Source organism: Caretta caretta, chromosome 26 (assembly GCF_965140235.1).
Source record: "Caretta caretta isolate rCarCar2 chromosome 26, rCarCar1.hap1, whole genome shotgun sequence".
Classification (NCBI taxonomy): Eukaryota; Metazoa; Chordata; order Testudines; family Cheloniidae; genus Caretta; species Caretta caretta.
In genome coordinates this window covers 15,395,165-15,419,411 of record NC_134231.1, presented here as the reverse complement: position 1 = coordinate 15,419,411, position 24,247 = coordinate 15,395,165, and the positions used below count along the sequence as shown (strand labels likewise).

General features: G+C 69.7%; 1 protein-coding gene across 1 annotated transcript; it reads left to right on the top strand.

Moving 5' to 3' along the window:
• The first annotated feature begins 746 nt into the window (after window positions 1–746).
• On the top strand, window positions 747–18,426 carry SEMA4C (semaphorin 4C). Its single transcript, XM_048829499.2, is given in 16 exon segments — window positions 747–905; window positions 4,726–4,901; window positions 9,620–9,768; window positions 10,136–10,198; window positions 10,488–10,586; window positions 12,463–12,559; window positions 12,731–12,847; window positions 13,287–13,438; window positions 13,655–13,830; window positions 14,121–14,265; window positions 14,585–14,615; window positions 14,618–14,797; window positions 15,087–15,202; window positions 15,459–15,616; window positions 15,876–15,946; window positions 16,566–18,426. Coding segments are annotated over 15 exon segments (2,514 nt in total). The 5' UTR covers window positions 747–905; window positions 4,726–4,774; the 3' UTR covers window positions 17,399–18,426.
• Window positions 18,427–24,247: the final 5,821 nt, after the last annotated feature.

The following is a 24,247-nucleotide window of genomic DNA, read 5'->3' as shown; positions in this document are numbered from 1 at the left end:
TGTGGTAGCGTTATCTCCCGCTTTGTTTGGCGGGGCTGGTGGACTCAGTAACCAACGCGTGTTTCAGTTAGCACAAGAGAGCCACAAACCAGCCCCATGCCCTGCCCCCAGCCTGCCGCTCCCATCCATCCCCCACCCCATCCACACCCCCTGCCCCCAGCCCCATCCACCCACACACCCCAGCCCCCCACACCATCCATACACCCCTCATCCACACCCCCTGCCCCCAGCCCCATCCATCCACACCCCATCCGTCCCCCACCCCCTGCCGGCCATCCACACACCCTGCCTCAGCCCCATCCATCCCCCACCCCCAGCCCTCCACCCCCATCCATCCACACTTCCAGCCACAGCCACACCCCCTGCCCCCAGCCCCATCCACCCACACACCCCAGCCCCCCACACCATCCATACACCCCTCATCCACACCCCCTGCCCCCAGCCCCATCCACCCACACCCCAGCCCCCCACACCATCCATCCACACCCCATCCGTCCCCCACCCCCTGCCGGCCATCCACACACCCTGCCTCAGCCCCATCCATCCCCCACCCCCACCCCTCCACCCCCATCCACACCTCCAGCCCCATCCAGCCCCACCCCCAGCCCCAGCGGCACACACCATCCACCCCCCGCCGGGGCTGATCCCAAGGGCTCCCCGTGGCCCCGCGGCAGCAGCGGACGCTGGGGGGCTGGGCTCCGAGGCGTCCCATTCATCTGGCGAGAGAGCCCCGCCCCCGCTGACGTCAGCCGGAGGAGGGGAATCGAGGCAGGCAGGCGAGCGGGCTGCACGCTCGGGGCGAGCGAAGAAAGGGCAGCGCCAGCGCCGTGTGCCGGGCCCCCCGAGCGCCCCGCAGCCCCGGGCCCGTCGGTTTTCGCGCTGGGCCGGGCCCCAGAGCCCCGAAGGTGAGTGGGGGGGAGGCGAGAAGCCGCTTTTGTTCCTCTCCGGTGTTTGCGGGGGGGCTGCCGGGCTCGGCTCGCTTGCGGCTCAAAGGGAAGCGAACCCCAGCGCGTCGCCCCGGGCCCCCTTCGCCACAGCCCCCCCGTCGGGCGGGGAGCCCCCCCGTGCAGCCGGCACCCCGCTTTCCAGGGCAGGCTGCAGCCCGCGGAGCCCCCCCGCAATTGACCCACTTTCTTTGTGCGAACGAGCCTTGGGCTGGGGGCGAGCGTCCCCCCCCCGGCCCCCCTCCCGCTCAGCCGAGCGCGGCGGGCGGGGCCCCCCCAGACTTTGGGGGGGGCACTGGCTTTGCTCTCCGTGCGCTGCAAAGTTTCCAGGCTGGGCCCTCGGGGCTGGGGCGGGTTGGACTCCGGTGGTGGGGGCCTTGGGGCAGATCTGCCCCCCCCCCACGAAAAGCCCCTTTGCGCTCCCTGCACCCAGGGCTCCTGCAGCCTCGCCTCGGGGGAGCGGGGGCCCCTCAGCCCAGGGGCTCGGGCTCCCCGCCGGCGGCCGAAGTCCCCGGGGCGGGGGTCGGTGGCTGGCAGGACCCGGGGGGGGGGGGATCCCGGCTCCGCGCTGTGGGGCGCAGGACCTCGCCCCCTGTCCAGGTCGTGTCAGCAAAGCCGCGGCCCGCTGAGCTTGCGGAGGCTCCGCCCGCGTCTCCTTTCTCCGCTCCCAGCTCCGCCGGGAAACCAGCCCAGCCCCGCTCCCCGGGGGCGGCCGGGGGGGCGCAAGCAGCGCCCTCGGCGAGCCTCTTCCGCTGCCCCCTTGGGGGGTTATTGCCCCCCGTGTCTCCGGGCTCGGCTCCAGCCCCGCGGGGCCTCGGGCTCCCCCCACTGCTCCGGCTCCGGGGCGCCCCGCGGCGCTGGCTCCCGCCTGCCCCCATCTTTGGGGGGGGGGGCGACCCGGGAGTTGAGGGGCTGGGGTGGGGGACCCGGGCCCGCCCCCTACAGCCCCGGGCGGCTTCCCTAGAGCCCGCGGAGCTGGCAGCGCCCCCACCCGGCTCGGTCCCTTGGGGGGGGGACTGCCCCACCCCGCTCGGCGGGGCCGGTCCCCGAGAGCAACGGGCAGTGCCCGCGCCGGCCGGCAGGGGGCGGAGCGCGCCGGGCCCAGCCGGGCTTTTGTTCCTTCGCAGCCCGAGGGGCGGGGGGCTGCTGGGGGGGGGCGGCTCCGTGCTGGCCGGGGGGGGGTTGCTGGGGGGGGCGGCTCCGTGCTGGCCGGGGGGGGGCTGCTGGGGGGTGGGGGGCGGCTCCGTGCTGGCCGGGGGCGGCTGCTGGCCGGGGGCGGCTCCGTGCTGGCCGGGGGCGGCTGCTGGGGGGTGGGGGGCCGATCCGTGCTGGCCGGGGGGGGGCGGCTCCGTGCTGGCCGGGGGCGGCTGCTGGGGGCTGCTCCATGCTGGCAAGGGGGGGCTGCGTGCTTGGCGGGGGCGGGGAGGGCTGCTGGGGGGCGGCTCCGTGCTGGGCGGCGGGGCAAGCTCTCGGCCCCACTGCACCCCAGGCAGAGTCCCCGCAGCCCACCCCTGCCCCGGTTGCTGGACTGGCTCCGTGGGGCAGAGCAGGGGCTGGCCAGGCTCTGCGGGGTTGACTAGTGCTGGGCCTGCTGGCAGTGCGCTCACCCCTGTCCCCCCTCAGGCGGGGAGCCCAATGGGGAGACCTGGGGGGGTCTCTCCCCCCCAGGCTGGGGAATGGACGAGCCCCACGGCGGCTGGGCTGCGCCTGCCTTGGCCCCCTTCCCCCACACGGCAGCTGGGCCCCCGGGCTGGGCTAGGCTGGCATGGGCAGCTGCTCCGCTGGCCTGACCGTGTGTGGCCGGGGGTCCCCCTTGGCACTGCCCCTTGCCACGCTCCGTGGGTTCGGGGCCTGGCGTCTCCCGTGGTCCCTGGGCTTGGGCTCCTCTGCCCCTGGTTGAGCCCTGTGCGTGGGGTGATGCCGCGCTCCTGGAGTGTCCCCCCCCCCCCACGTGGTGCCCATCGTCTCCCCCTGCCCCGCGGCAGCTGGAAGGCGGGTGTGCCAGGGGCAGGCCTTTCCTCGAGGGAGAGCACGGCGCTCTCCTGCTGCAGGTGCCTCCTGACCCGTGGGTCCAGCAGCTGGTGGAGTAGGGGCAGGATCTGTCCCCTGCGCAGGAGCCAACAAGGACTCGGGCTTGGTCTCCTGAGCTGCCTGTCCCCTGTCCCCTCCAGCCCCCCGAGCAGCTGCCAGACGGTGGTGGTTCTTGTGACGTGGGTGTTTGATGCACTGGTCGAAGACCCGCCAACTCCGAGGGGCTGAGAGCAGGGGCTGGTCCCCGCGGGCTGGATTGGGCTGGGGGGGTTCCAGATGTTCCCTTGACTCCGTTGGGAGTGGCAAACTCAGGCAGGGGCAGGGGCTGCCGCCTTGGCCTGTCCCCAGCCGGATCTCCCATTGGTGTGGCCGGCTTCCTGGCCGGGCTGGCCAGGATTCCCATAGCCCACTGCCTCGCTTCCTGGCCGGAAATCCACTTCTCCCCTGCGTGTCCTGCGGGGTGGGAGAGGCAGCTTCCTGCTTCCCTTCATGGAAAACAGTTATGCTCCTGCCGCTGTCCGGCTGGTAACCTGTGAGCTCTTCCCACATCCATTGCCCCCCAGCCCTGCCCTGTCATCCCCCCCACTCTGGCCCCTGCCCGGCTGGATGCCACGGGCACCTTCTGTCCTCTGAGGCCGTGTCCCACCTATGGTCTCCGTCAGTCCCTCCCCAGGACATGCTGGGGGACTCTGGGCAGCAGTGCCCCCCTCTCCCCATGAGGCTCCAGGCATGTTTCTGCCCGCTCTGCTCCAGGCTGGCAGCGGGAAGCCAGGTGTCTGGGGTGGCAAGGGCCCAGCACAGGGCAGGAGAGAGCCAAGGGTCCCAAAGCCCCTCACTGGCGTGGAGGTAACTCACCAGCTGCCACCTGGGCTGGTGTCATTCTACCCATGTTAGAGGGGGAAACTGAGGCACAAGGCCAGAGAGGGAGTCTGTCAGAGCTGGGAATAGAACCCAGGAGTCTCTGCTCCCTCTCGGAAGGAGCCTGTGGGGACCTGCCCTGTCGGGATTGGCTCAGAGGGGCCCCTTTGGGGCTCTGAATGGGGAAACCCCCTCACCCATCCCTGTGTGGAGTTTCCTCCTGCAGAGGATGTGATGGCTGCAAGGTGGAGTAATCCCAGGGGAGTGTGTGTGTGTGTGGGGGGGGGGGGCAGCTGTGTGTTAGCTGGGAAGAGGAAGGAGCAGCTTTGCTGGCAGCCCCTGCGGCTCTTCCCCCTCCCCGGCTGACTCAGCACCAGCCCCATTGATGGCAGGAAGTAGTTACCGAATGAGGTGACCACAAAAAAGGGAATCCGTGACCCAGGGGTGGCACCGGCTTGGCAGAGTCGGGGGAAGCTCCCAGCAGGAGGGGCTGGTGCACCCCCAGCTCCCGCGGGGGACACTCGCCTAGGAAGGGGGGTGGCTGTGGATAAGGGAAGAGAAGCCAAGAGCTCCTGTGTGCGCCTCCCTCTCTGACACTGGGCAAATCCCCCACCAGCCTGCCCTTGGCTCTGGGGGTAGGGCTGCCCCCCATGGTCGTTTCCCAGCTGGCTGGGTCAGACCCATTTACTCTTCCATGGGGCTGGGGCTGGCTTGGCAGGGAGTGCTTTGCGGGGGAGGGTGGGGGAATCTGGGGCTGGCTCAGCCCCCACCCCAGCTGAGTGTTCAGAGCAGATGCATCTCAATGGTTCCCTTGTCCCGGTTTCCTGCCTGCCCACGTGCTTTGGCTCCTCTGCCCTTGGCCCCCCGTAACTTGCCCATCTCTCACCGCCAGGCCCCCGGAGCAGCGAGTGGAGCCGGGCGCAGGGAGGCCAGACCCCAGCATGCCACGGGGCAGCATGGACACCAGCCTCCCGGGCCTCGCCCTGCTCACCGCCGTCTGCCTGAGCGTGGGCACCACCGACACTGCCTGGTGGAACCTGGTGCCCAGGAAAACCATCCCCTACAACGGTGAGTGCACCCGTGGCCGGGCTGGGGGGACGTGTCGTGTCTCAGTCGGGTGGCGCCCAGCCCCGGCTGAAAGCACAGAACCAGTGCGGTGCCCTGGGCTGGGCTGGGCTTTTTGGCGTTAAACCGGCTGATAGAGGATGGGGGGGCAGCAGAGGGTCTGTGGAGGTGTGGGGCTGGGAACACCCCATCAGACAGACCCCTGGAGCCTGTCCCCAGGAGCATCCGCCCCACGGTGCTGAGCTGGGATCCTAGCGACTCAGGGCAAAGGGGCCTGGAGGGATGACAAATTTTAACGAAGAAGTCGAGGGTCTGGCTCCGCAGTGCTGAGATTGGGGAGAGGTGGGGGGTCTGTGCGTGTCACTGTCAGGCTCGCGTTCCTGGCTCTGCAGCCACAACCATCTCTCGCTGTTTAAAGGGGAATGCAGAGACTCGCGTGATCCTGGGACTCCAGGAGCTGAGGCTTTGAGGAAACCCCCAAATCCCATGTGCCTGGGGCAGGGCCAGTCCCTGGCTCGCTGTGCAGTGAGGGTAAGGGGCCAGCAGTGTCCCTGTGCTGGGGGGCAGCTGTGGAGAATCCCTGCCTTTGGGGGGGGGAAGCTCCCAGTCCAGCCTGCACTCGCCTCAGCAGAGGAAGGCAGGCCCAGTGGTTAGGGTGCTAGCTGGGACTTGGCAGACCTGGGTACAGTTCCCTGGGCAGCCATGGCCTCCCTGTGTCCCACGGGAGTCCCTGGAGCCTGTTCCCTGGGACGGGAGCACGTCCCCCCACCCCCTCTGGGTCTGACTCGAGGGGCTGGAGCGGGGAGGGAGAGGCAAAGGACAGGGTAGGAGTGACTGCTGCAGTTAAGCTGGGGTGTGCTCAGCCCTGGGGCCCCTGGCTGGAGGGGGGGGGTGGGGGGAGGACACGCCACAGTCGCTCTGAGCCCTGTTGGGGGGTGAAGCTGGTTTGGGGAGCTCAGGCCCCAGTACCGGGCCCATTGCCCAGAGGGGGCGTCTCCTGGACTGTGCGTGGGGCACAGGGCAGCACCTGTGGCCCTGGCAGCCTGGCCCCTCCCTTGGGGGCAGCCCGTCCCTTTGCATAAATCTGGCTGGCACAGCCGGGCCATGGCGAGTCGTGACGTCCGGGCGCTGCTGGCGGGCATCTCCCGCTGGCATGGGATTGGGAGCCCCCTCCCCTCCCGGGACCCCCAGCAGCAGCCTCCCTGCCCTCCCTCCCAGCTGTCTGCAGGAGTTAACACTGGCCAGACCGGGAGCTCTGTGGGGTGGGGCGGGGGCCTCCGTCCGACTGCCGGGGTGACCCTCCCCGGCCTGGCCCCCATGGCTGGTTTGGCCTGTCAGCCAGCTGCTCGCCCCCTGGCTCCGTGGTACCTACTCTGGGGTCCCCAGACTCTCCCGGGGTCCCCCCCGGCTGGTGGGAAGGGGGCCTGGCTGGCCCCAGGGGGCTGCCTCTCCGGAGGTGACATCAGGTGTTTGCACCAGCCCCGGGCAATGATCTCATCCTGTTTGCTGCTTGCTGCCCTCCCCAGGGCTCCCCTCCATCCTGCGCCCTGCTGCTCCCCCAGCGCAGGGGCTGGGCCCGGGGGCGGCGTCCCTCCCTCGTGCCCACAGCCCCTCCTTCGGCTCCTGCCAGGCGGGACGGGCGCCCGGCCCTTGTGCCCGCTCTGCTCTCCGTCTCTGCTCCCTGGGCGCTCCCCCCTCGGTCCCGTGGCACGGCACAAACCCGTCTTCGTTCCCCGCCTTGGCGCTCGCTCTGGGGGGCTGACGGCCCCCGTTGGCGCGTGGGCGGGGATGTGTCATGAGGTGGTGCTCCTCGCTCCCGACCCGCAGCCCCTGCTTCTGCCAGGCTCTCTGCCCCCAGGGCTGCTCAGAAGCTGGCCCCGCTGTGCCCAGGGCAGGTTTCCTCCTGGGCCCCCTTCAGCACTCGGGCTCTGCAGCCCCCCCCCCCCCGTTCCGCCCCCCGGCTCTCTGGGCACCCCAGTCCCTGCAGGAGCTGACGCACCAGCCAGCCTGGGGTTGCCCTGGGGCTGGGTGCTGCCCGCTGGGTCCGTTTCCCAGGCCCCGGCCTGGCTGTGGGGTGGGAAGGGGGTCGGGGGCCCTGGCTCCTCGCCAGGGGGCCCAGAGCTGGCCTCACCCCACAAGCGTGGCTGGTGCCCGCTCTACCCGCTGCGGGGGGCTGGGCCCATCCTCTCGGGTGCGGCTGCCCGCGGCCTGTCTCCCCATATGGTGGGGGCTGGGCAGTGCTGCAGGCTCCCCTCCCCCGCCCAGCCGAACCCTGGGCTGGTGAGTGGGGGAGGGAGGCTGATTGAAGCCAGGTGCCTGCTTTGATCAGCCGCGGCGCTGTGACGGGCTCTGCTCCCCGGGTCTAATGGGCCCCAGCTGGCGGAGCGGCCGAGCCAGCCCCCTCAGTGCCGAGGCCCCAGGTTCTCCATCTCCCCTGGGAGCCCTGATCTCCAGGGTGCCAGGGGGTCGCCCCCACCTCCCAGTGCTCCTGGCCTGTGCCGAAGGAGTCTCTGGGTGTTCGTGTGGGGGAGCGGGTGCGACCGTCTCTGGGGAGGCTCATTCCCTGCGTCCAGTCCCGCTTTGCCTGTGTCACCTCAAGGTGCCCATGCTGCCCGTCTGCGACTTTAGGCGCTGGGGATGCCAAGTCTGGCAGGGTCTGTGCCCCAGGGCAGGGGTGAGCTGGCCACGGCGGTTCCAGCTCTGGCTTGGAGCCTGGTGTGCGGCGCCGTGTCTTGCATTGATGTCCGCGCTCGGCTGCCCTCACCCCGGGTTCAGGATCCAGGGAGATGCGGCCTGGTTGGACCTCCCCATGCCAGCTGGCGTGTGTGTATTTGGGAGTGTTGTACGTGGCAGCGTCTAGGAATCTCCCTGTGCCCCTGGTGCCGTCGTGCCAGGCGCTGTACAGACCCGGACTGCAGAGCCGGTCCCTGGCCTGGGGTGACGTGCTCCTGGGTTGGGGATTGGGACCCAGGAGGCTTCCTGGAAGTGGGGGGGGGGGGGGTGTCCCTGTTTCTCCCAAGGCTCCAGGCCAGTGTGAAGCGATCCGTACCCTGGGCCCTCTGCGCCAGCCTGGGGGATGGGTTTGTGTCGGGGGCTCACATTGCGGCTGGTAACACGACCGGGCTGGTGCTGGGTTTCCTGCCATCAGCTTGGCCCAGCTCCGCTTACGGGGCCGGAGCTGCTGGTCCCAACTTCCCTTTCCAGTCTCCCTGCTCCGGTCCCTCCGGCGCCCCGGGAAGGCAGAGCATGCGGCCCCCAGCGCTGTGTCCAGCGTGGAGCAGAGCGAATGGGGGGGCTGTGTGGGCGACAGCCCCTTCCCCCCCCCCCCACCCCCAGCAGTGCCTGGCAGATCTCCCTCCCCTCAGCCCAGAGTGGCTGGAGTTAGCTCTATATGCGCCCCCCCCCCCCCCCCCGGCTCCACTCTCCCCATCAATGTGCCCTTTCTCTGAACAAAGCTGGCCCTGGGGGCTGGGCTGGGCAGGGGTGGCAAAGGGCCCCTCTGCCAGGGCGCCAGGCTGAGCACTCTCCGTTTCCACCCGGCGCATCCCCGACAATGGCTCCCTTGTCCAGCCAGCGCAAGGAGCGAGCGGATCCCTGGGGGGCAAGGGGGGGCTTCCGGGAAGGGGCTGGCGCCCGGGGCGGGGCTGGCTGGTCCCACGTGAGCTCCCAGGGCGCTCAGCGGGTCTCTGCGCCCTGTGGGGCCTGGGCCCCAAGGAAGGGGCACGTTAGAGCTGAATTTGTCTCCAGGCTCAGGGCGTCTGTGGACGAGATGACAAGCTCAGGGCTGTTCCCAGCTGGGATAGCAGCTAGCGTGGGGGGCTGCGGGCTGGGAGTGAGGAGCATCGGTGGAGCTTCCGTGAGGACCCCAGGGTTGGGTTAGGCTAGCAGGGGGCTGTGGGTCGGGAGTGAGGGGCACCGGCAGAGCTGGGGGGAGGACCCCGGGGCTGGGCTAGCAGGGGGCTGTGGGTCGGGAGTGAGGGGCACCGGCAGAGCTGGGTGGGGGGCAGGGCGGGGCTGCGGGTCGGGAGTGAGGGGCACTGGCAGAGCTGGGGGGCACCCCGGGGCTGGGCTAGCAGGGGGCTGCGGGTCGGGAGCGAGGGGCTGCCAGCCATGACAGTGCAAGGAGGCAGCAGCCGCTTGCCTGGCCCTGTTGCCTGTCCGGCCCCATCTCTGCTGGGGGCTGTTGGCTCTCAGGGCAGGAAGCGGGGGGCGGCTGGGGCAGTTACACTCCTGCTGGCAGAGAGCGAGTTGTCTCCAGGACGCCCTTCTCTAGGGTTTAAGGTTCATGGAGCCTTGTCCTGGGGCCAACTCAGCCTCAGCCTCGTTCTCTGCTAGCCTTGGCCCCTGGGATCCCTCAGCACCTGCCCCCCAGTGGGTGGGATCCCCCCTTGCCCTACAACTGGTTGGTCCAGTGCCCGGGGTGCCAGCCAAGCAGCCAGCAGGACCCCTGTGACTCCTGGATCCCGCCTGCCCCCAGGGTGCAGCCCGGGAGTGAGGGACTCGCTCGCCCTCGCTGGGGCAGGGTGTGGGGCGGGAGCCCTGGCATTACCACGCGGCTCGGGAACTTGGGGCCTTGCAGCCTCTCTCCGGGCCCCTCGGCTGGCACTGGGCAGCAGGCGGCCTGGGTCACGGTGGTGGTGCCAGGCCATGGTCTGGCCCTGTGCCCCCAGGAGCCCGCAGGCCCCCGAGTGCCCTGACGCCCTCCCGTCCCCTCCCCGCAGAGCTGAAGGACGTGGCGAAGCGGTTCTCCAAGGCGGGCGTGTCCCACTACAAGACGCTGACGCTGGGCGAGGCCGAGAGGGTGCTGTACGTGGGTGCCCGTGAGGCCATCTTCGCCCTTGCCACTGGCACCATGGAGCTGAAGGCAGCGGTAAGAGGGGGCGGGTCACCACAGGGCCTGGGAGTGGCCCCCAAAGCCTGGCGGTGCCCCCCATCTAGGGGGACGGGGCCACGAAGGGTCTGGCTGGCCTGGGGGTGCTGGTTAAACAGCCCCTTGGGGAGCGGTACCCCCTGCTGGGCACCCCCTGAAGGCGGGCGTGTTCTCCTGGCCGTGCCCCGGGCTGGTTGCTGGGCACCTCCTCTGCAGGGAAGGGGGGGTGGCTCTTGACCCAGCTAGGAGCCCCCCCAGATGTCGGGGAGCGTGGAGGGCTGAGCCCTGTGTGGCTGCAGGAGATGGGGGGTGGGGCAGGACCTGGGGGGCTGGTTCGCCCCTGACCCCACTCCCTCTGGCTTGGCAGATCTCCTGGGAGGCTCCGGCAGAGAAGAAAGTGGAATGTATCCAGAAGGGCAAGAACAACCAGGTACGTCAGCTGGGCACAGGGGCCCCGGCTCCCCCCTGGCCTCGCCCCATGGGCAGGGCCCCCCCTCCTGAGCCCACGGGTCTGTCCTGCAGCCCCTGCTGCGCGTGGGGGGGCAGGTCCCGGTGCGGCAGGGTGACGGCACGTGCCACGTCCCTCCCCGGGCTGGGGGAGCTTGCGGGGTCCCACATCCCCAGGCAAGTTCTGCTTGCTCCATGGCCAGCCCTGCCCTGGGGGCGGGGGGACCCCCGATAGACCCCCCCCGCCCACTAACCAGCCCCTTTCTCCCCAGACCGACTGTTTCAACTACATCCGCTTCCTCCAGAGCTACAACAGTTCCCACCTGTACGCATGCGGCACCTTCGCCTTCCAGCCCAAGTGCACCTACATCGTGAGTACGGCCCGGAGCGGCTCCTTGCCCGCCGCGCCCCCTGCCGGGCCGGGCCGGGAGCGGCTCCTTGCCCCGCCCCCCGCCGTGCCCCCTGCTGGGCCGGGCCGGGAGCGGCTCCTTGCCCCGCCCCCTGCCGCGCCCCCCTGCTGGGCCGGGCCGGGAGCGGCTCCTTGCCCCGCCCCCCGCCGCGCCCCCTGCTGGGCCGGGCCGGGAGCGGCTCCTTGCCCCGCCCCCCGCCGCGCCCCCTGCTGGGCCGGGCCGGGAGCGGCTCCTTGCCCCGCCCCCCGCCGCGCCCCCTGCTGGGCTGGGCCGGGAGCGGCTCCTTGCCCCGCCCCCCGCCGCGCCCCCTGCTGGGCTGGGCCGGGAGCGGCTCCTTGCCCCGCCCCCCGCCGCGCCCCCTGCTGGGCTGGGCCGGGAGCGGCTCCTTGCCCCGCCCCCCGCCGCGCCCCCTGCTGGGCTGGGCCGGGAGCGGCTCCTTGCCCCGCCCCCCGCCGCGCCCCCTGCTGGGCTGGGCCGGGAGCGGCTCCTTGCCCCGCCCCCCGCCGCGCCCCCTGCTGGGCTGGGCTGGGAGCGGCTCCTTGCCCCGCCCCGCCCCCCCCGCCACGCCACGCCCCCTGCTGGGACGGGCCCGGAGCGGCTCCTTGCCCCGTGCCCCCCCCCGCCGCGCCCCCTGCTGGGACGGGCCCGGAGCGGCTCCTTGCCCCGTGCCCCCCCCCCCCGCCACGCCCCCTGCTGGGACGGGCCCGGAGCGGCTCCTTGCCCCGTGCCCCCCCCCCCCCCCCGCCGCGCCCCCTGCTGGGACGGGCCCGGAGCGGCTCCTTGCCCCGTGCCCCCCCCCCCACCGCGCCCCCTGCTGGGACGGGCCCGGAGCGGCTCCTTGCCCCGTGCCCCCCCCCCCCACCGCGCCCCCTGCTGGGACGGGCCCGGAGCGGCTCCTTGCCCCGTGCCCCCCCCCCGCCGCGCCCCCTGCTGGGACGGGCCCGGAGCGGCTCCTTGCCCCGTGCGCCCCCCCCCCCCGCCGCGCCCCCTGCTGGGACGGGCCCGGAGCGGCTCCTTGCCCCGTGCCCCCCCCCCCACCGCGCCCCCTGCTGGGACGGGCCCGGAGCGGCTCCTTGCCCCGTGCCCCCCCCCCGCCGCGCCCCCTGCTGGGACGGGCCCGGAGCGGCTCCTTGCCCCGTGCGCCCCCCCCCCCCCGCCGCGCCCCCTGCTGGGACGGGCCCGGAGCGGCTCCTTGCCCCGTGCCCCCCCCCCCCCACCGCGCCCCCTGCTGGGACGGGCCCGGAGCGGCTCCTTGCCCCGTGCCCCCCCCCCCACCGCGCCCCCTGCTGGGACGGGCCCGGAGCGGCTCCTTGCCCCGTGCCCCCCCCCCCGCCGCGCCCCCTGCTGGGACGGGCCCGGAGCGGCTCCTTGCCCCGTGGCCCCCCCCCCGCCGCGCCCCCTGCTGGGACGGGCCCGGAGCGGCTCCTTGCCCCGTGGCCCCCCCCCCGCCGCGCGCCCTGCTGGGACGGGCCGGGAGCGGCTCCTTGCCCCGTGGCCCCCCCCCCCGCCGCGCCCCCTGCTGGGACGGGACGGGAGCGGCTCCTTGCCCCGCCCCCCCCCCCCGCTGGGCTGGGCCGGGAGCGGCTCCTTGCCCCGTCCCCCCCGCCGGGACGGGGGAGCCGGGAGCTCCCTCTGCCCCATTTTGCCAGTAGAGGCTGGGAGTCCGAGGTGGCGAACGAAGCAGGGGATGCTGACAGGTGCTGCCCCCTGCGTGGCCGGGGTGGAGCCGAGCCGTGGGGCGTTCTCAGACCCGGCTGTGGGCCCAGCACAGCCCCGTCTCTGCAGGCTGTGTCCCGCCGGGCCCCACTGACCCTGCGTGGGGGGGCATCTCTTTCAGGAGCTGTCCAGTTTCTCCCTCAACAGGCTGGCCTTCGAGGATGGGAAGGGGAAGTGCCCCTACGACCCGGCCAAGGGCCACACGGGCCTCATCGTGGGTAGGTGGCGCCCTTGGGGGGGGGGGGGGCTCTGCTGGGGGCCCGTGGGCTGGGCCGGGGGGTGTCCGGCTGGGCTGGGATGGGGCCTAGGGTGCCCGTGCTGGGGTTGGGGCTGGGGTGGTATTTCTGCCCCGTGCACCCAGTTAACCCCTTCTTGGCCATGCCGTCCAGATGGTGAGTTGTACTCGGCGACACTCAACAACTTCCTGGGGACAGAGCCCGTGATCCTGCGTAACCGGGGCCCCCACTACTCCATGAAGACGGAGTACCTGGCCTCCTGGCTGAATGGTGAGGGGGGGCACAGGCCTGGGGGGCTGGCTGAATGGGCGGGGAGAAGGGCCCCGGGGCCACAGCTCGCACAGTTGGTCCTGCAGCCCCCTTTCTGTCGCGGGAGGGGTTCTCACTGGGGGGGGGCTCTGAGAGGAGCCCCCTTGGGCCCCCCAGTACCAGCCCATCCCACTGTGGGTCTGGCGAGCTGTAAGGCCTCCTCCTGGGCTCCTGCTACCCAAGTCTGGGTCTCTCCCCATGTCGCCTCTGGCCGGCGGGGAGGCTGCATCGCTGAGCTGGGGGCTCTGGGGGAGCGGGTCCTGCAGCAGCCCGGGGGGGCTGTTGGAGGGGGCGCAGCAGGGCATCTGGCACCAAGCGTGACGGCTGGGGGGCCCGAGCGGGGAGCTGGAGGGATGTGGGGCCCAGGAGCCCTGGTCTCATGTGTCCCCCGCCATTGCAGAGCCCCACTTCGTGGGCTCAGCCTACGTGCAGGAGAGCGTGGGCAGCAGCAGCGGGGACGACGACAAGGTCTACTTCTTCTTCAGCGAGCGGGCCGTGGAGTACGACTGCTACGCCGAGCAGGTGGTGGCCCGTGTGGCCCGGGTCTGCAAGGTACGGCCGGGAGCTGCGGCAACCAGCCCCCAGAGACGCTGCGGCATGGCTGGAGCCCGGGGGGCCGGGCCCTGGGGGGGGGGACCGTGGTGGTGGCTCGGTGTCGAGGGGGGCAGGAGAGCTCCCGGGGCTGGTGCCAGGCAGGCTGGGCCAGGGCATGGGGCTCTCGGGGTCTGGCCTGTCCCGGCCCCTCACGCGGTGCCTCCCTCTGCCCAGGGGGACGTGGGCGGCGCCCGGACCCTGCAGAAGAAGTGGACGACGTTCCTCAAGGCCCGGCTGGTCTGCTCCATCCCGGAGCAGCAGCTGCATTTCAACCGGCTGCAGGCCGTGTACACGCTGGGCGGGGCCGGCTGGCGCGACACCACCTTCTTCGGCCTCTTCCAGGCTCGCTGGTGAGCACGGCGGGCGAATGGGGAGCCCCGGGCCACTGGGCATCCCCCCAGGCCCTGCTGCCTCCGTCCCACCTCCACAGACCCCCGCCCCTCCGCAGCCGGTGCCAACCCTGCCATTGGGCCCGTCTCCCCAGGGCTGCCCCCCAACTCTCATACGCCCCCTCGGGCCAGGGAAGAAGCTTTCCCCTGGCTCCCTCCCATCCCCCAGGCTCTGCCCCGGCCATCCCTCCCAATCCTCCCAGCACCCCCAGCCCCAGCTCCACGCTGGGTCTCACCCTCCCTCCCCACAGGGGGGACGTGGACGTCTCTGCCGTCTGCCAGTACCACATCGAGGACGTGCGCAAGGCCTTCGAGGGGCCCTACAAGGAGTACCGGGAGCAGGCCCAGAAGTGGGGCAGGTACTCGGACCAGGTGCCCAGCCCCCGGCCTGGGGCGGTAAGTGCCACGGGGACTGGGGGGACCCAGCCATCACAGCGGGGAGCGCCAGCTGCTCTCATCTCTGCCAGGGACCACCCCCCAGAGCAGTGCCCCCTTGGGGGCTGGGTGGGCACTCACCAATCCCCACCCCAGGGCTAAAAGGGGTCCCCCTCCCAGCGCGGGCACTTCAGCTGCCTCTACCCCCCAGGCTGCCAGCTAAGCTATGCCCTGCCCCCCAGGTTGGTGGTGTCCTCTGCCCTCACTTGGTGCCTGGCCCCTCTGGGCTGAGGGCTGGGCGCTGCCCGGCCCCGCACTGACGCGGCCCCTCTCCCCGCAGTGCATCACGGACTGGCACCGGCAGAACGGTGTTGGGAGCTGCCGGACAACACGCTGAACTTCGCCAAGAAGCACCCGCTGATGGACGAGCCGGTGCTGCCATGCCACAACCGGCCCCTGCTGCTCAAGAAGGACGCCAACTTCACCCGGCTGGTGGTGGACCGGGTGCGCGGGCTGGATGGGGCCTCCTACAACGTGCTCTTCATTGGGACAGGTACCCACCAGGGCTCTGCTCCCCCTTCCCCTTCCCTCAAGAGGCTCAGCTCTCCCCCGCCACCAGCCTGGGCCCAGCCTTGCCCAGCGGGGGGGTGCGATGGGGGGAGGGGCCGCTTTGGGAGCTGGTGAGCATGTGATGGGGGGCAACCTGGGAGGTGCATCTCCCAGCTTGGGGTGGCCGAAGCGTTACTGGGGGCACCGTGGGGATCCTGCAGGAGTGATGAGGGCTGCCCGGGGCCCCTGCCCTGCGCACGGCTCCCTGCAACCCTGCCCTGCGGCTCTTCCAGGTGATGGGTGGCTCCACAAGGCCCTAGTCCTGCCCTCCCGCGTCCATCTCGTGGAGGAGCTGCAGGTCTTCGAGCCGGCGCAGCCCATCGAGAGCCTCGTGCTGGCCCGCCAGAAGGTAGGGGGCGGGGCACCTTGGTGACAACCAGAGGGCAGTGGGGGGCGGGGTAGAGCACAGGGAGTGTGTGTGGGATGGGAGATGTCCTGGGCTGTTGTGAGTGCCGGGATAACGGGGTGCCGTGGGGGAGGGGGCCAGGTGTGGGGGGGATAACCAGGAGGCTGTTGGGGGGCGGGGGGGGGGCACAGGGTATGGGCAGTGATGGCTCTAGGCTGCTCCATCTGCAGTGATGTGTGTGTCCCTGCCCCCCCCCCAGAAGCTGCTCTTTGCCGGATCTCGCTCCCAGGTGGTGCGGCTGTCCCTGGCCGACTGCGCCAAGTACCGCTCCTGCACCGACTGCGTCCTGGCCAAGGACCCCTACTGCGCCTGGAGCCGTAACGCCAGCCGCTGCCTCCGGGCTGACGGCGCTGACGGGTGAGGGGGCCGCGGGCTGAGGGAGGGGTCATGGCCTGCGGGCCGGACGCTTCCCACGTGGAGGGCAGGAAGGGGCTGCCCCCTCCCAGAGGGCCCTGATTAGCATCTCTCTGCCTTGCCCCACCCCACTGGAAGGTCTCCTCCTCCCCCCCCGGCCAGGCTCTGGCCCCCATCCGGAGCAGTGACTGCCAAGGGGCAGTGACTGGCTTGGCGCCCCACGGGGACAGCTGGGGCTGTGCTGACTCTGGGTCTCTCTCAGGTCCCTGCTGGTCCAGGACGTGGTGAACGCGGACACGGCTCTCTGCAACCTCCTCCGAGCAGCCCCCTCAGGTGAGAGGACACCGGCGCCCCTCCCCAGGCTGGGAGCCAAAGGGGCTGGGGGGGACATGCACTCTGTTAGCTTGGGGGGCCCCCTCTCAGCGCGGGCTTGGGAGCCAGGACTCCTCTCTGTGCCTTAGTTTCCCCAGCTGGACAGCCAGGCTGACGGGTGCTGAGGTACCTGCCCAGAGCTGAAGCTGCCCTGTGCTGCAGGGTTTGGGTTCCTGTCCCAGGGCCTCTCCTGGGTCATCCCCAGGACCTGGGTGAAGGGCACTTGGCCCCTGGGCTGTCAGGCCAGTCCATGACTCAGCCAAACATCTCCCGTGTACCCATCCTACAGGCCACAGCCACCCCCCATGCCCTGCCGGTCGTGGCACAGCCCAGGTGCGTCCATGTGCCCAGCTCCTGCCGCGGCCTTTGTGAAACCCGCAGCAACGTCAGTGCCCACGGGGCACGCGCTGTCTCCAGGCTGGTCCCTGAAGCCTCAGCAGAGAGGCCTAGGCCAAGCCCTGGGGCTGGCATCGCCCGCGGGGCATCCCTCTGGGGCAGGGCTGTGGGATGGGCAGAGGGCTGGTGGGAAGGGGGTCCAGCCCCCACCTCAGCCTGACCCCTTCTCCCCTCTGTCCCGCAGTTAAAGTCACTCCCAAGAACATCACGGTGGTGGCCGGCGCAGACCTGGTCCTGCCCTGCCGCCTCACCTCCAACCTGGCCCGGGCACGCTGGACCTTCGATGGGCGGGAGCTGGCCGAGGACCAGGCCTCGCTGCTGTACGACGCCCACCTGCAGGCCCTGGTCCTCCTGGGCGCGGGACCCCAGCACGGTGGCGCCTACCGGTGCTTCTCGGAGGAGCAGGGCGCGCGCCTGGCGGCCGAGGGCTACGTGGTGTCGGTGGTGGCCGGCCCGGCCGCCACGCTGGAGGCCCGGGCCCCGCTGGAGAGCCTGGGGCTGGTGTGGATGGTGGCGATCGCCCTGGGCGCCCTGTGCCTGGTGCTGCTGCTGGGGGTGCTGTCCCTGCGGCGCCGGCTGCGGGAGGAGCTGGCCAAGGGCGCCAAAGCCGCGGAGAGCACCCTGGTGTACCCCATCGAGCTGCCCAAGGAGCCCTCCAGCCCCAAGTTCGTCCCCAGCGCCGACTCGGACGAGAAGCTCTGGGACCCGGCCAGCTACTACTATTCGGACGGCTCCCTCAAGATCGTGCCGGGCCGCGCCATGTGCCAGAACGGCTCGGCCACACCCTCGCCCCCTGCCAACGGCATCCCCGGGCAGCCCCTGGCCTCCCCGCCCCCGCACTCGCCCAGCCGCATCCACCTGGGCAGCATCCGCGGCTCCTCCTCCAACGGCTACATCCGCCTGCAGCTGGGGGCCGAGGAGCGGCCCGGCTACGGCGACCTGGCCGAGGAGCTGCGACGCAAACTCCAGCAGCGGCAGGCGCTGCCCGACTCCAACCCCGAGGAGTCCTCGGTGTGAGCCCGGGGCTGCGGGCCTCTGGCACAAGGCGCGGCTACCTCCGACCCGGCCGGGGGCCCCGGGCTCCCCCGCCCCGCCCCGCCGGGACGCTTTTGCATTTCAGGACACGCGTGGGACCCTTTCTCGAACGACCCCTGTGGATTTCGATACCCCGGGGTGGGCGTTTCACTGGATCGGGCCCGTTCCGGAGTCCGCCCCGGCCCTGGACTCTGCCCCCCTGGCTGGGCCCTGGGAGCGGCCGGTTGAGACGCACGGGCAGGTCCTGGACGGACGGAGGGGGCGCACGAGTCTGCCCCGGATCCTGGGTGGACGGAGCCTACTTGGGACCTGGTGCCTGGAGTGGATGCTGGCTGGATTTTGGAGGCCGGCTCGCCCGAGAAGCACGGCCTGGTGCTGTTGGCTGCTTGTGACTGCCCATCCTGGCTGGCATGGCACTGGCCGGTGGGCGCTGGCATGTGGGAGCGAGGGCAGACCCTGAGCTGACACAAGACGCCCTCCCAGTAACGTTGGGCAGGACTGCATTGCATGCTGGGAACAGGGCGCCCATCCCCATTGCCTGTGGGCGGCAGTCCTTGGAGAGGAGGGGGGGAAGTCGGCTCTGGCCCCCTGAAGCGGGTGATCTCCCATGCCCCACGGCCTGCATGCTGGCGATGGGCCAATGGTGTCCTTGTGCCCAGGTGGGGGAGGGGCTGGTGGAATGGGGGGCCTGTGTTCCTGTGCCCCCCAGGCCAGCTCAAACTGCAGAGATGGACTTGGTGACTTGGCCGAGGAGTGGAGGAGGTGGGGTGGGGGTCACCAGTGTAAATACCCCCCGACGCACCCCGCCTGGGTCCCTGCCCCTTGGCAAGCCACTTCCTGCCCCACTTACCCCCCCATCCTGCACGCCAGCTGCCCCCCTTTCCCCACCATGTAAATAAGCAACAAGGACCCACCCCACCCCTGTGTAATTTATTTGTTACGGAAATATATTTATTGGCTGTAAATATTGGAGTATTTTTATATTAATAATAAAAGGGAGAGAAACCCCAGCCGGTGCCTGTTGCCGTGTGTGTGGGGGGGCTGGTAGGTGTCGGCAGGTGCTGTGTTCTGCTCCCGGCTCTGCTGGGGTTGGGGTGGGTTTGAGAGAGACGTGGGGGTGGGCAGTTGGGCTGAGTTGGGGGGGGGGCAGCACTGTGCATTTTGTAGTTAGCGCATCACCCTCCCCACGCACCCCCTGGGGCTTGGCCTCGCTGTCTGTGCCCAACCTGGGCCCTGCACCCCCTGCCCGAGGCGCCCGGGCCAAAGCGCGGGAGCCCTGCCTGGGCTGGCGGAGGGCTGTTCCCGGCCCCCGGCCTGTGAGCTCATGGAAAAAGGAGCGGGCGGCCTATAAAAGGGCATTGAGTCTTCCCAGAGTGGAAAAAGCCAGCGCTCCCCTGGGAGCTGGCCTCCCTGCCAAGGGGGAGGGCTGGGCCCTCGCCGGGCCTGGAGCACTCTTAAAGCAGCAGCCGCAGGGTCTCTGCCTAATCCGTGCGGCGGGGTGGGAGGTTTCTGTGGGTTGGGGGGAGCCTCTTGCAGCTTTGCCTCCCCACCCCAGCCCCCTCTGTTCCTAACCCTCTTGGGATCAGTGCATGGGCTGGCTGGGATCCCCCCTCCACCAACACAAGCTAGGACCCCTGGGTTCCATGCTCTACTCTGGCACTGCTCCCATGGGCCCAGGCTCACGGCCCTATGGAGAGGGGCCTGATCCTGCTGCAGCCCCATGGGGACAGGCATGTGTGGATCTGTGCTGTGCTCTGCCTGCCCTGGGGCATCAGGCTAGGGGGGTTCAGGGCACCCCACTGATCATCTCGCTCGCTGGCCTTTGAACCCTACCCCTCCTGCCGGCTTTGCAGCCCAATCCCAGGGTCCGTGCCTGCAGGCGCCTCTCAGAACTGTGCCCCCCTCCCCCGCCCCAGCATGTGACAAGCTCTGCCTTGAAAGCCCTAGTCCTTCCCTTTCCCCAAACCACAGAGACTGAAAGATCCTGCTCCTCTAAAGCACAGGTGCAGCTTAGAACAGTCGTTGCAACCTTGTCACTCTCCAGATGAGCTGCAGCCAAAGCAAGTGCTAACCTGCTTAACCCTTTAGAGGCAGAGCCAGTCTATAGCTGAGACTTTCTGGGCAGGCCCAGCACCCTGCTCACTGGGGCGTGATGTGAATGTGGGGGGCGGGGGTTGCCAGCTGCCCAGGGTCCCCCAGGAGCAGCCCTGTGGGGTAGCTCTCGGAAGTCTGGCCAGGTGCTCGGTCCCTGCTGACAGCTGTCCGCTTTGCAGGGCCACCCCAGTGCTGGTGGCTCTCGGGGCTGGCTGGCCCAAGCCCCAGTCGATCCTGGTTAAATCCACAGGAACGGCCGGGCTCTGACTCCCCCAAGTCCAGCGTGTGCAGCGCCCGGGGGGACCGGCGCCATCCTGCTGGGGGCGCTGTGCGCTCAGGGCCTGGGGATGGGCGGGGCTGTCCTGGCCCCCTGCAGTCCAGTGCCATAGCTCCCCCTAGTGGTGGGTGGAGGAGCAGGTACTATTGAGCCCCATACAGACCCTCCCAGCCTTTGCTGGAGGGGCAGTGGACCCTGGCCAGCCCCTTTGCCAGGGCGGGGGGAGGCCGTGTGCCATGTTGGGCCCAGGCAAAGGATCTGCTTTTGCTGGCCCTTCGGCACTGGGGCAGGGGTGCTCCGTGGGGAGGGTGGAACAAAGCAGGAAGGTGGGAGGGGAGAGGGTCCATCCCCTCCTGTGGTGCAGGGAGGCCTTCCCCTCCCTTCCTGGCCGGGCGGCTCCTTCCCATGGCCATGCAGCACCAGGACATGCTCTCCAGGCCTGGCGCCACGTCCTTGCTAATTAATTACCGGAAACAGCTGGAGAAAGCGGAGCCAGCAAAGGGGGGTGTGCATGGGCCATCACCCCATCCCTCCATAGCTGGAGAGCTGCCCAAACCGCTTCCCTCATAACTGATCCTCACGGGAGCGTAGCATTGCTCCTTCCGCCCACCCCTTACAGCTGGGGAAACCGAGGCAAAGCCAGCTCAGGCCACCCAGCCTGTGAGCAACCAAACGAAGAGGAGAACCCAAGAGCCCTGACTCCTAGTCCTGCCTCCGAACAGGTGGCTGGGGTAGGTCCCTGCCTCGGACATGCGAGGGGCTACACTCCGCTCCAGGCGTGCAGCACAGCGGATGTGGCCATGCTGGGCCCTTGCCAGCTGCACAGTGGCTGGGGGATGTCAAGGAGGAGTGGGAGGGAGGCAGGAGCTGCCAGGAAGCCCGGGCTGTGGGACAGAAGGGTGTATGCTGGGGGGCGGAGCTGTGTCCTGATGCCAGGTCACCCCTCACCCTCCCAATGAGGGGCCCCCCCAGTGTGGCTGTCTGTGTACTCTGGGCCTTGCCAGTGGGGTTTTGCTGGGCCTGCTCTCAGAGCCCCCAGCGGGTGGTGGCCACGCCAGGGGCCCGCGGCAGGCTCCCACGGGCCGCTCCCTGAACCCGAGGAGGGCTTTGTGCCATGCCGTGGTGGCTCTGCCTTTGCACGTCCTCACTGGCCCTTTATCTTCCTGCCCTGACGGGAACTTCTGGGAAGTAGGTTGTGTAACAGCGGCGTGTCCCGGGGCTGGGCTGCTCCCCACCAGCCCTCCAAGGGGCGACCTTCTCACGGGGCTGCCCCAGGGTGGGCGGAGCCCCTCGGCAGGCAGATCACCCCTCTGCCTGCTGGGGTTCTGGGGCGGGTGGGCCAGCAGGCAGAGGGGTGTTTCTAGGGAGACCCCAGCCCGGGTCGAGCCAGTGGGTGCTGGAGAGGGGCAGGGGCACCTGGTGCCAGCTGGGGGCACCCTCCCCCATTGCAAAGTTTAATGAATTCAGCCCCCCCCCCCCAATATTGCACTCCTGGGGACACTGGGGTTCTGGCCAGGGGCCGGAGCGCCCTCTGCTGCCTCCGCGGGTGGTTCCCATTCCAGTCTCCTGTCCCTCTCTGCCATGGGGCCTGCGGCCAGCAGGACCCCGGCACTGCTTTGTGGGGGGGGAGGGGGGAACGTGACGGAGCCCCAGGCCCCGAGCGAGCAGAGACGCACAAGCGTGCGTCAGACCCAGCCCAGGGCCGCCCGCTAAGGAAAACAAACCCGAGCTAGGCTGGGAAAATAAGTGTCCCATGAGAGCGCCGGGTGCGTTCCCCGCCTTGCCCAGCTGGCCCCGCCGAGCACAGGGGGCAGCGCTGGGAATCCTGGCGGCCAGTCCCTCCCTGGAGCGCAGCTTGGCCGCTGTCCAGCTGGCAGGGCTGGGGGAGGGAGATGGGGTCAGGCCCGGGGAGAGGGTCACAGGTTTTCCCAGCACTGGTGCCTGGCTCAGTGGGGCTGGGCCCAGTCCCCGATGGAGACGCAGGGATTATGCTTGATTATGGGAAATGGGGCTGCAGAGCCCCCCTGGCCTCACAGGAAAGCGCCAAGGGTCCGTGTTCTCTCCATGGCTTCTCTGGCCAGCCTGCTCCTCCCACCCTGCTGCCCCTAGACCTTGGCCCCATGCAGAGATGGACGTTGCTGGGCCATTCAACTGTGCTGATGGGGCAGGTCCCCTGGCCCACACAGGTCTGGGGCGCTCGTTCCTTCACACCCACCCCACGCAGGAAGAAGCTTCATAAGGAGGAAAGATACAGCAGCAATCGTGTCTAATGGTTAAAGCATGGGGCTGGGCGTCAGGACGCCTGGGTTCTGTTCCCTGTGCTGGGAGGGGTGTGCGCTGTAGTGGTTAGCACAGGAGAGACAGTCAGGACTCCTGGGCTTTATCCCCAGCTCCATCACTGACTTTGGCTGACCTTGGGCAAGTCCCTTCCCCTTGCTGTGCCTCAGTTTCCCCAGCTGTGAACCAGGACTAACAATACTGACTCAGCTTTGCAAAGTGCTTTGAGTCCCCCCTGTCCGGAGGAGTTGGCGCAATCATGGCTAGGGGTTGGAACAGGGCTAGGAGTCAGGACTCCTGGGTTCTATGCCAGGCTCCAGGAAGAAGCACAGACTAGTGGTTAGGGCAGAGTGTCAGGACTCCTGGGTTCTAGTCTCAGTTCTTCCACTCAGCGGCAATCTTGTGTGTCCCAGGTGAATCGGTGACTCCGTGGCAGGGGCAGGCTCCGTCTGGCCTCTCCTTCCTGGCGCTGCCCTGTAGGGTCGTTTCCCCTGAAGGAATTAGGCTCAAGGGAGAGGCAGCTCCTGGGGGGAGCCCAGCTCCGCTCTCATGGCCCCGGCTTCCCAGCCTGGGAAAGGGCAGCTCCTCGGGGCAGGGTTATGCAGCCCTGCAATTAATGGGAACCTGACGCAGGGCCTGGCTGCTGGCACGTCACCGTCAGGCTACGGCAGGGCAAGCGCTGCGGCTCACTGTGGGAAAGGCCAGGTCCCCCTGCACCAGCCAGCCGCTCCCCCGCCAAGCCCCAATGGGAACCCCGGTGGTGATGCCAGCACAACCAGCCCCAGGGAAGAACAACCCCCTCCTGTGGCCCCGGGACAGGTGCGATCTCTCCAGGCTGGCCCTTTCCTGGCTGGGGGAATGGCTCGTCTCCTTTCCTCACGGCCCCGCAATGCCAGGGCTCCCCGGAAGGCTGAGAGCTGCCGGGGGTGGGGGGGGGGGGGGGGACCTGTTCTGGGCCAGCAAGAAACGGCTGGAATGTGCCCAGTGAAGATCCTTCCCCTCTGGGCTCTTCCCAGCCCGCCCCAGAGCTGCTGGTGGCCCATGGGGGAGCGTCACCCTGGCGATTCAAACCTATGGGTGCAGCTGGGTCTCAGCCAGGGGCCTAGGCCCTCAGGGGGGGATCATAGAATCATAGACTATCAGGGTTGGGAGGGACCTCAGGAGGTCATCTAGTCCAACCCCCTGCTCAAAGCAGGACCAATCCCCCAATTTTTGCCCCAGATCCCTAAATGGCCCTCTCAAGGATTGAACTCACAACCCTGGGTTTAGCAGGCCAATGCTCAAACCACTGAGCTATCCCTCCCCCCTGAAAGATTTCCCCCCCCCCCCACCTCTTTGCAGCCACCTCCTGAGAAGCGTCTCTTGTTTACAATGGGCTGGAACTGCCCGCAAAGTACCCACAATGCGTCGCTCGGCCCTCCTGTCCCGGCTGGCACGTTGCTGGCCCTGTGGGAAATCGCTAGTCAACAAGCTGCCCTGGCCTGTTGCCATGTGGAGCAGCTGGCACCTGCATGCAGCACCTGGGGGGCCAAGTTCCCTGCCCCTCCCGGGCACCGTGAGAGGGGCCTGGCAGGCTCCAGCAAGGGGGATAAGCAGGTACCGGTAACGCCACTGACCGGAGAAGGGCCCAGCCCATTTCCAGAGCCTGGGGCGCTCTGACCCAGCCAGCTTCCAGCAGACCAGCTTGCAGCGCACCATGGACCAGACACGGCTGGCGTACACCTGGCACCCCCGCCAAGGCCATCCACTGGGATCCGTCGCAATCCAGCCTGCACCCAGGACACAGAGCTCCCGGGCTGGCCTTCCTCCCTCTCCAGGGCTTGCATTAGCTCAACCCCAAGGTGAAGTCCCTGCACACCTGTATGACAGCTGCACCTCGCGGTCCCGGGGGAGATCAGGGGCCGGCTGAGCCAGGCCCTGCACAAACACAGAGTGAAAGACAGAGCCTGCCCAAAGCCATGTAGACCAGAGAGACGGGGAAGGTTCATTAGCCCTATTCTAGAGAGGGAAACTGAGGCAGCGGGGCAGTGACTGGCCCGGGGTCACCCAGCAAGTCCACGGAAGAGCTGAGAATTGAACCTGTGCCCCAATCCACCTCTGCAACCACCACACCTTCCCCCAGGGCTCCATGTCAGGGGAACCCACTCCGAGCAAGCGGCTGCCTGGCCTCCCGCTCACCCCAG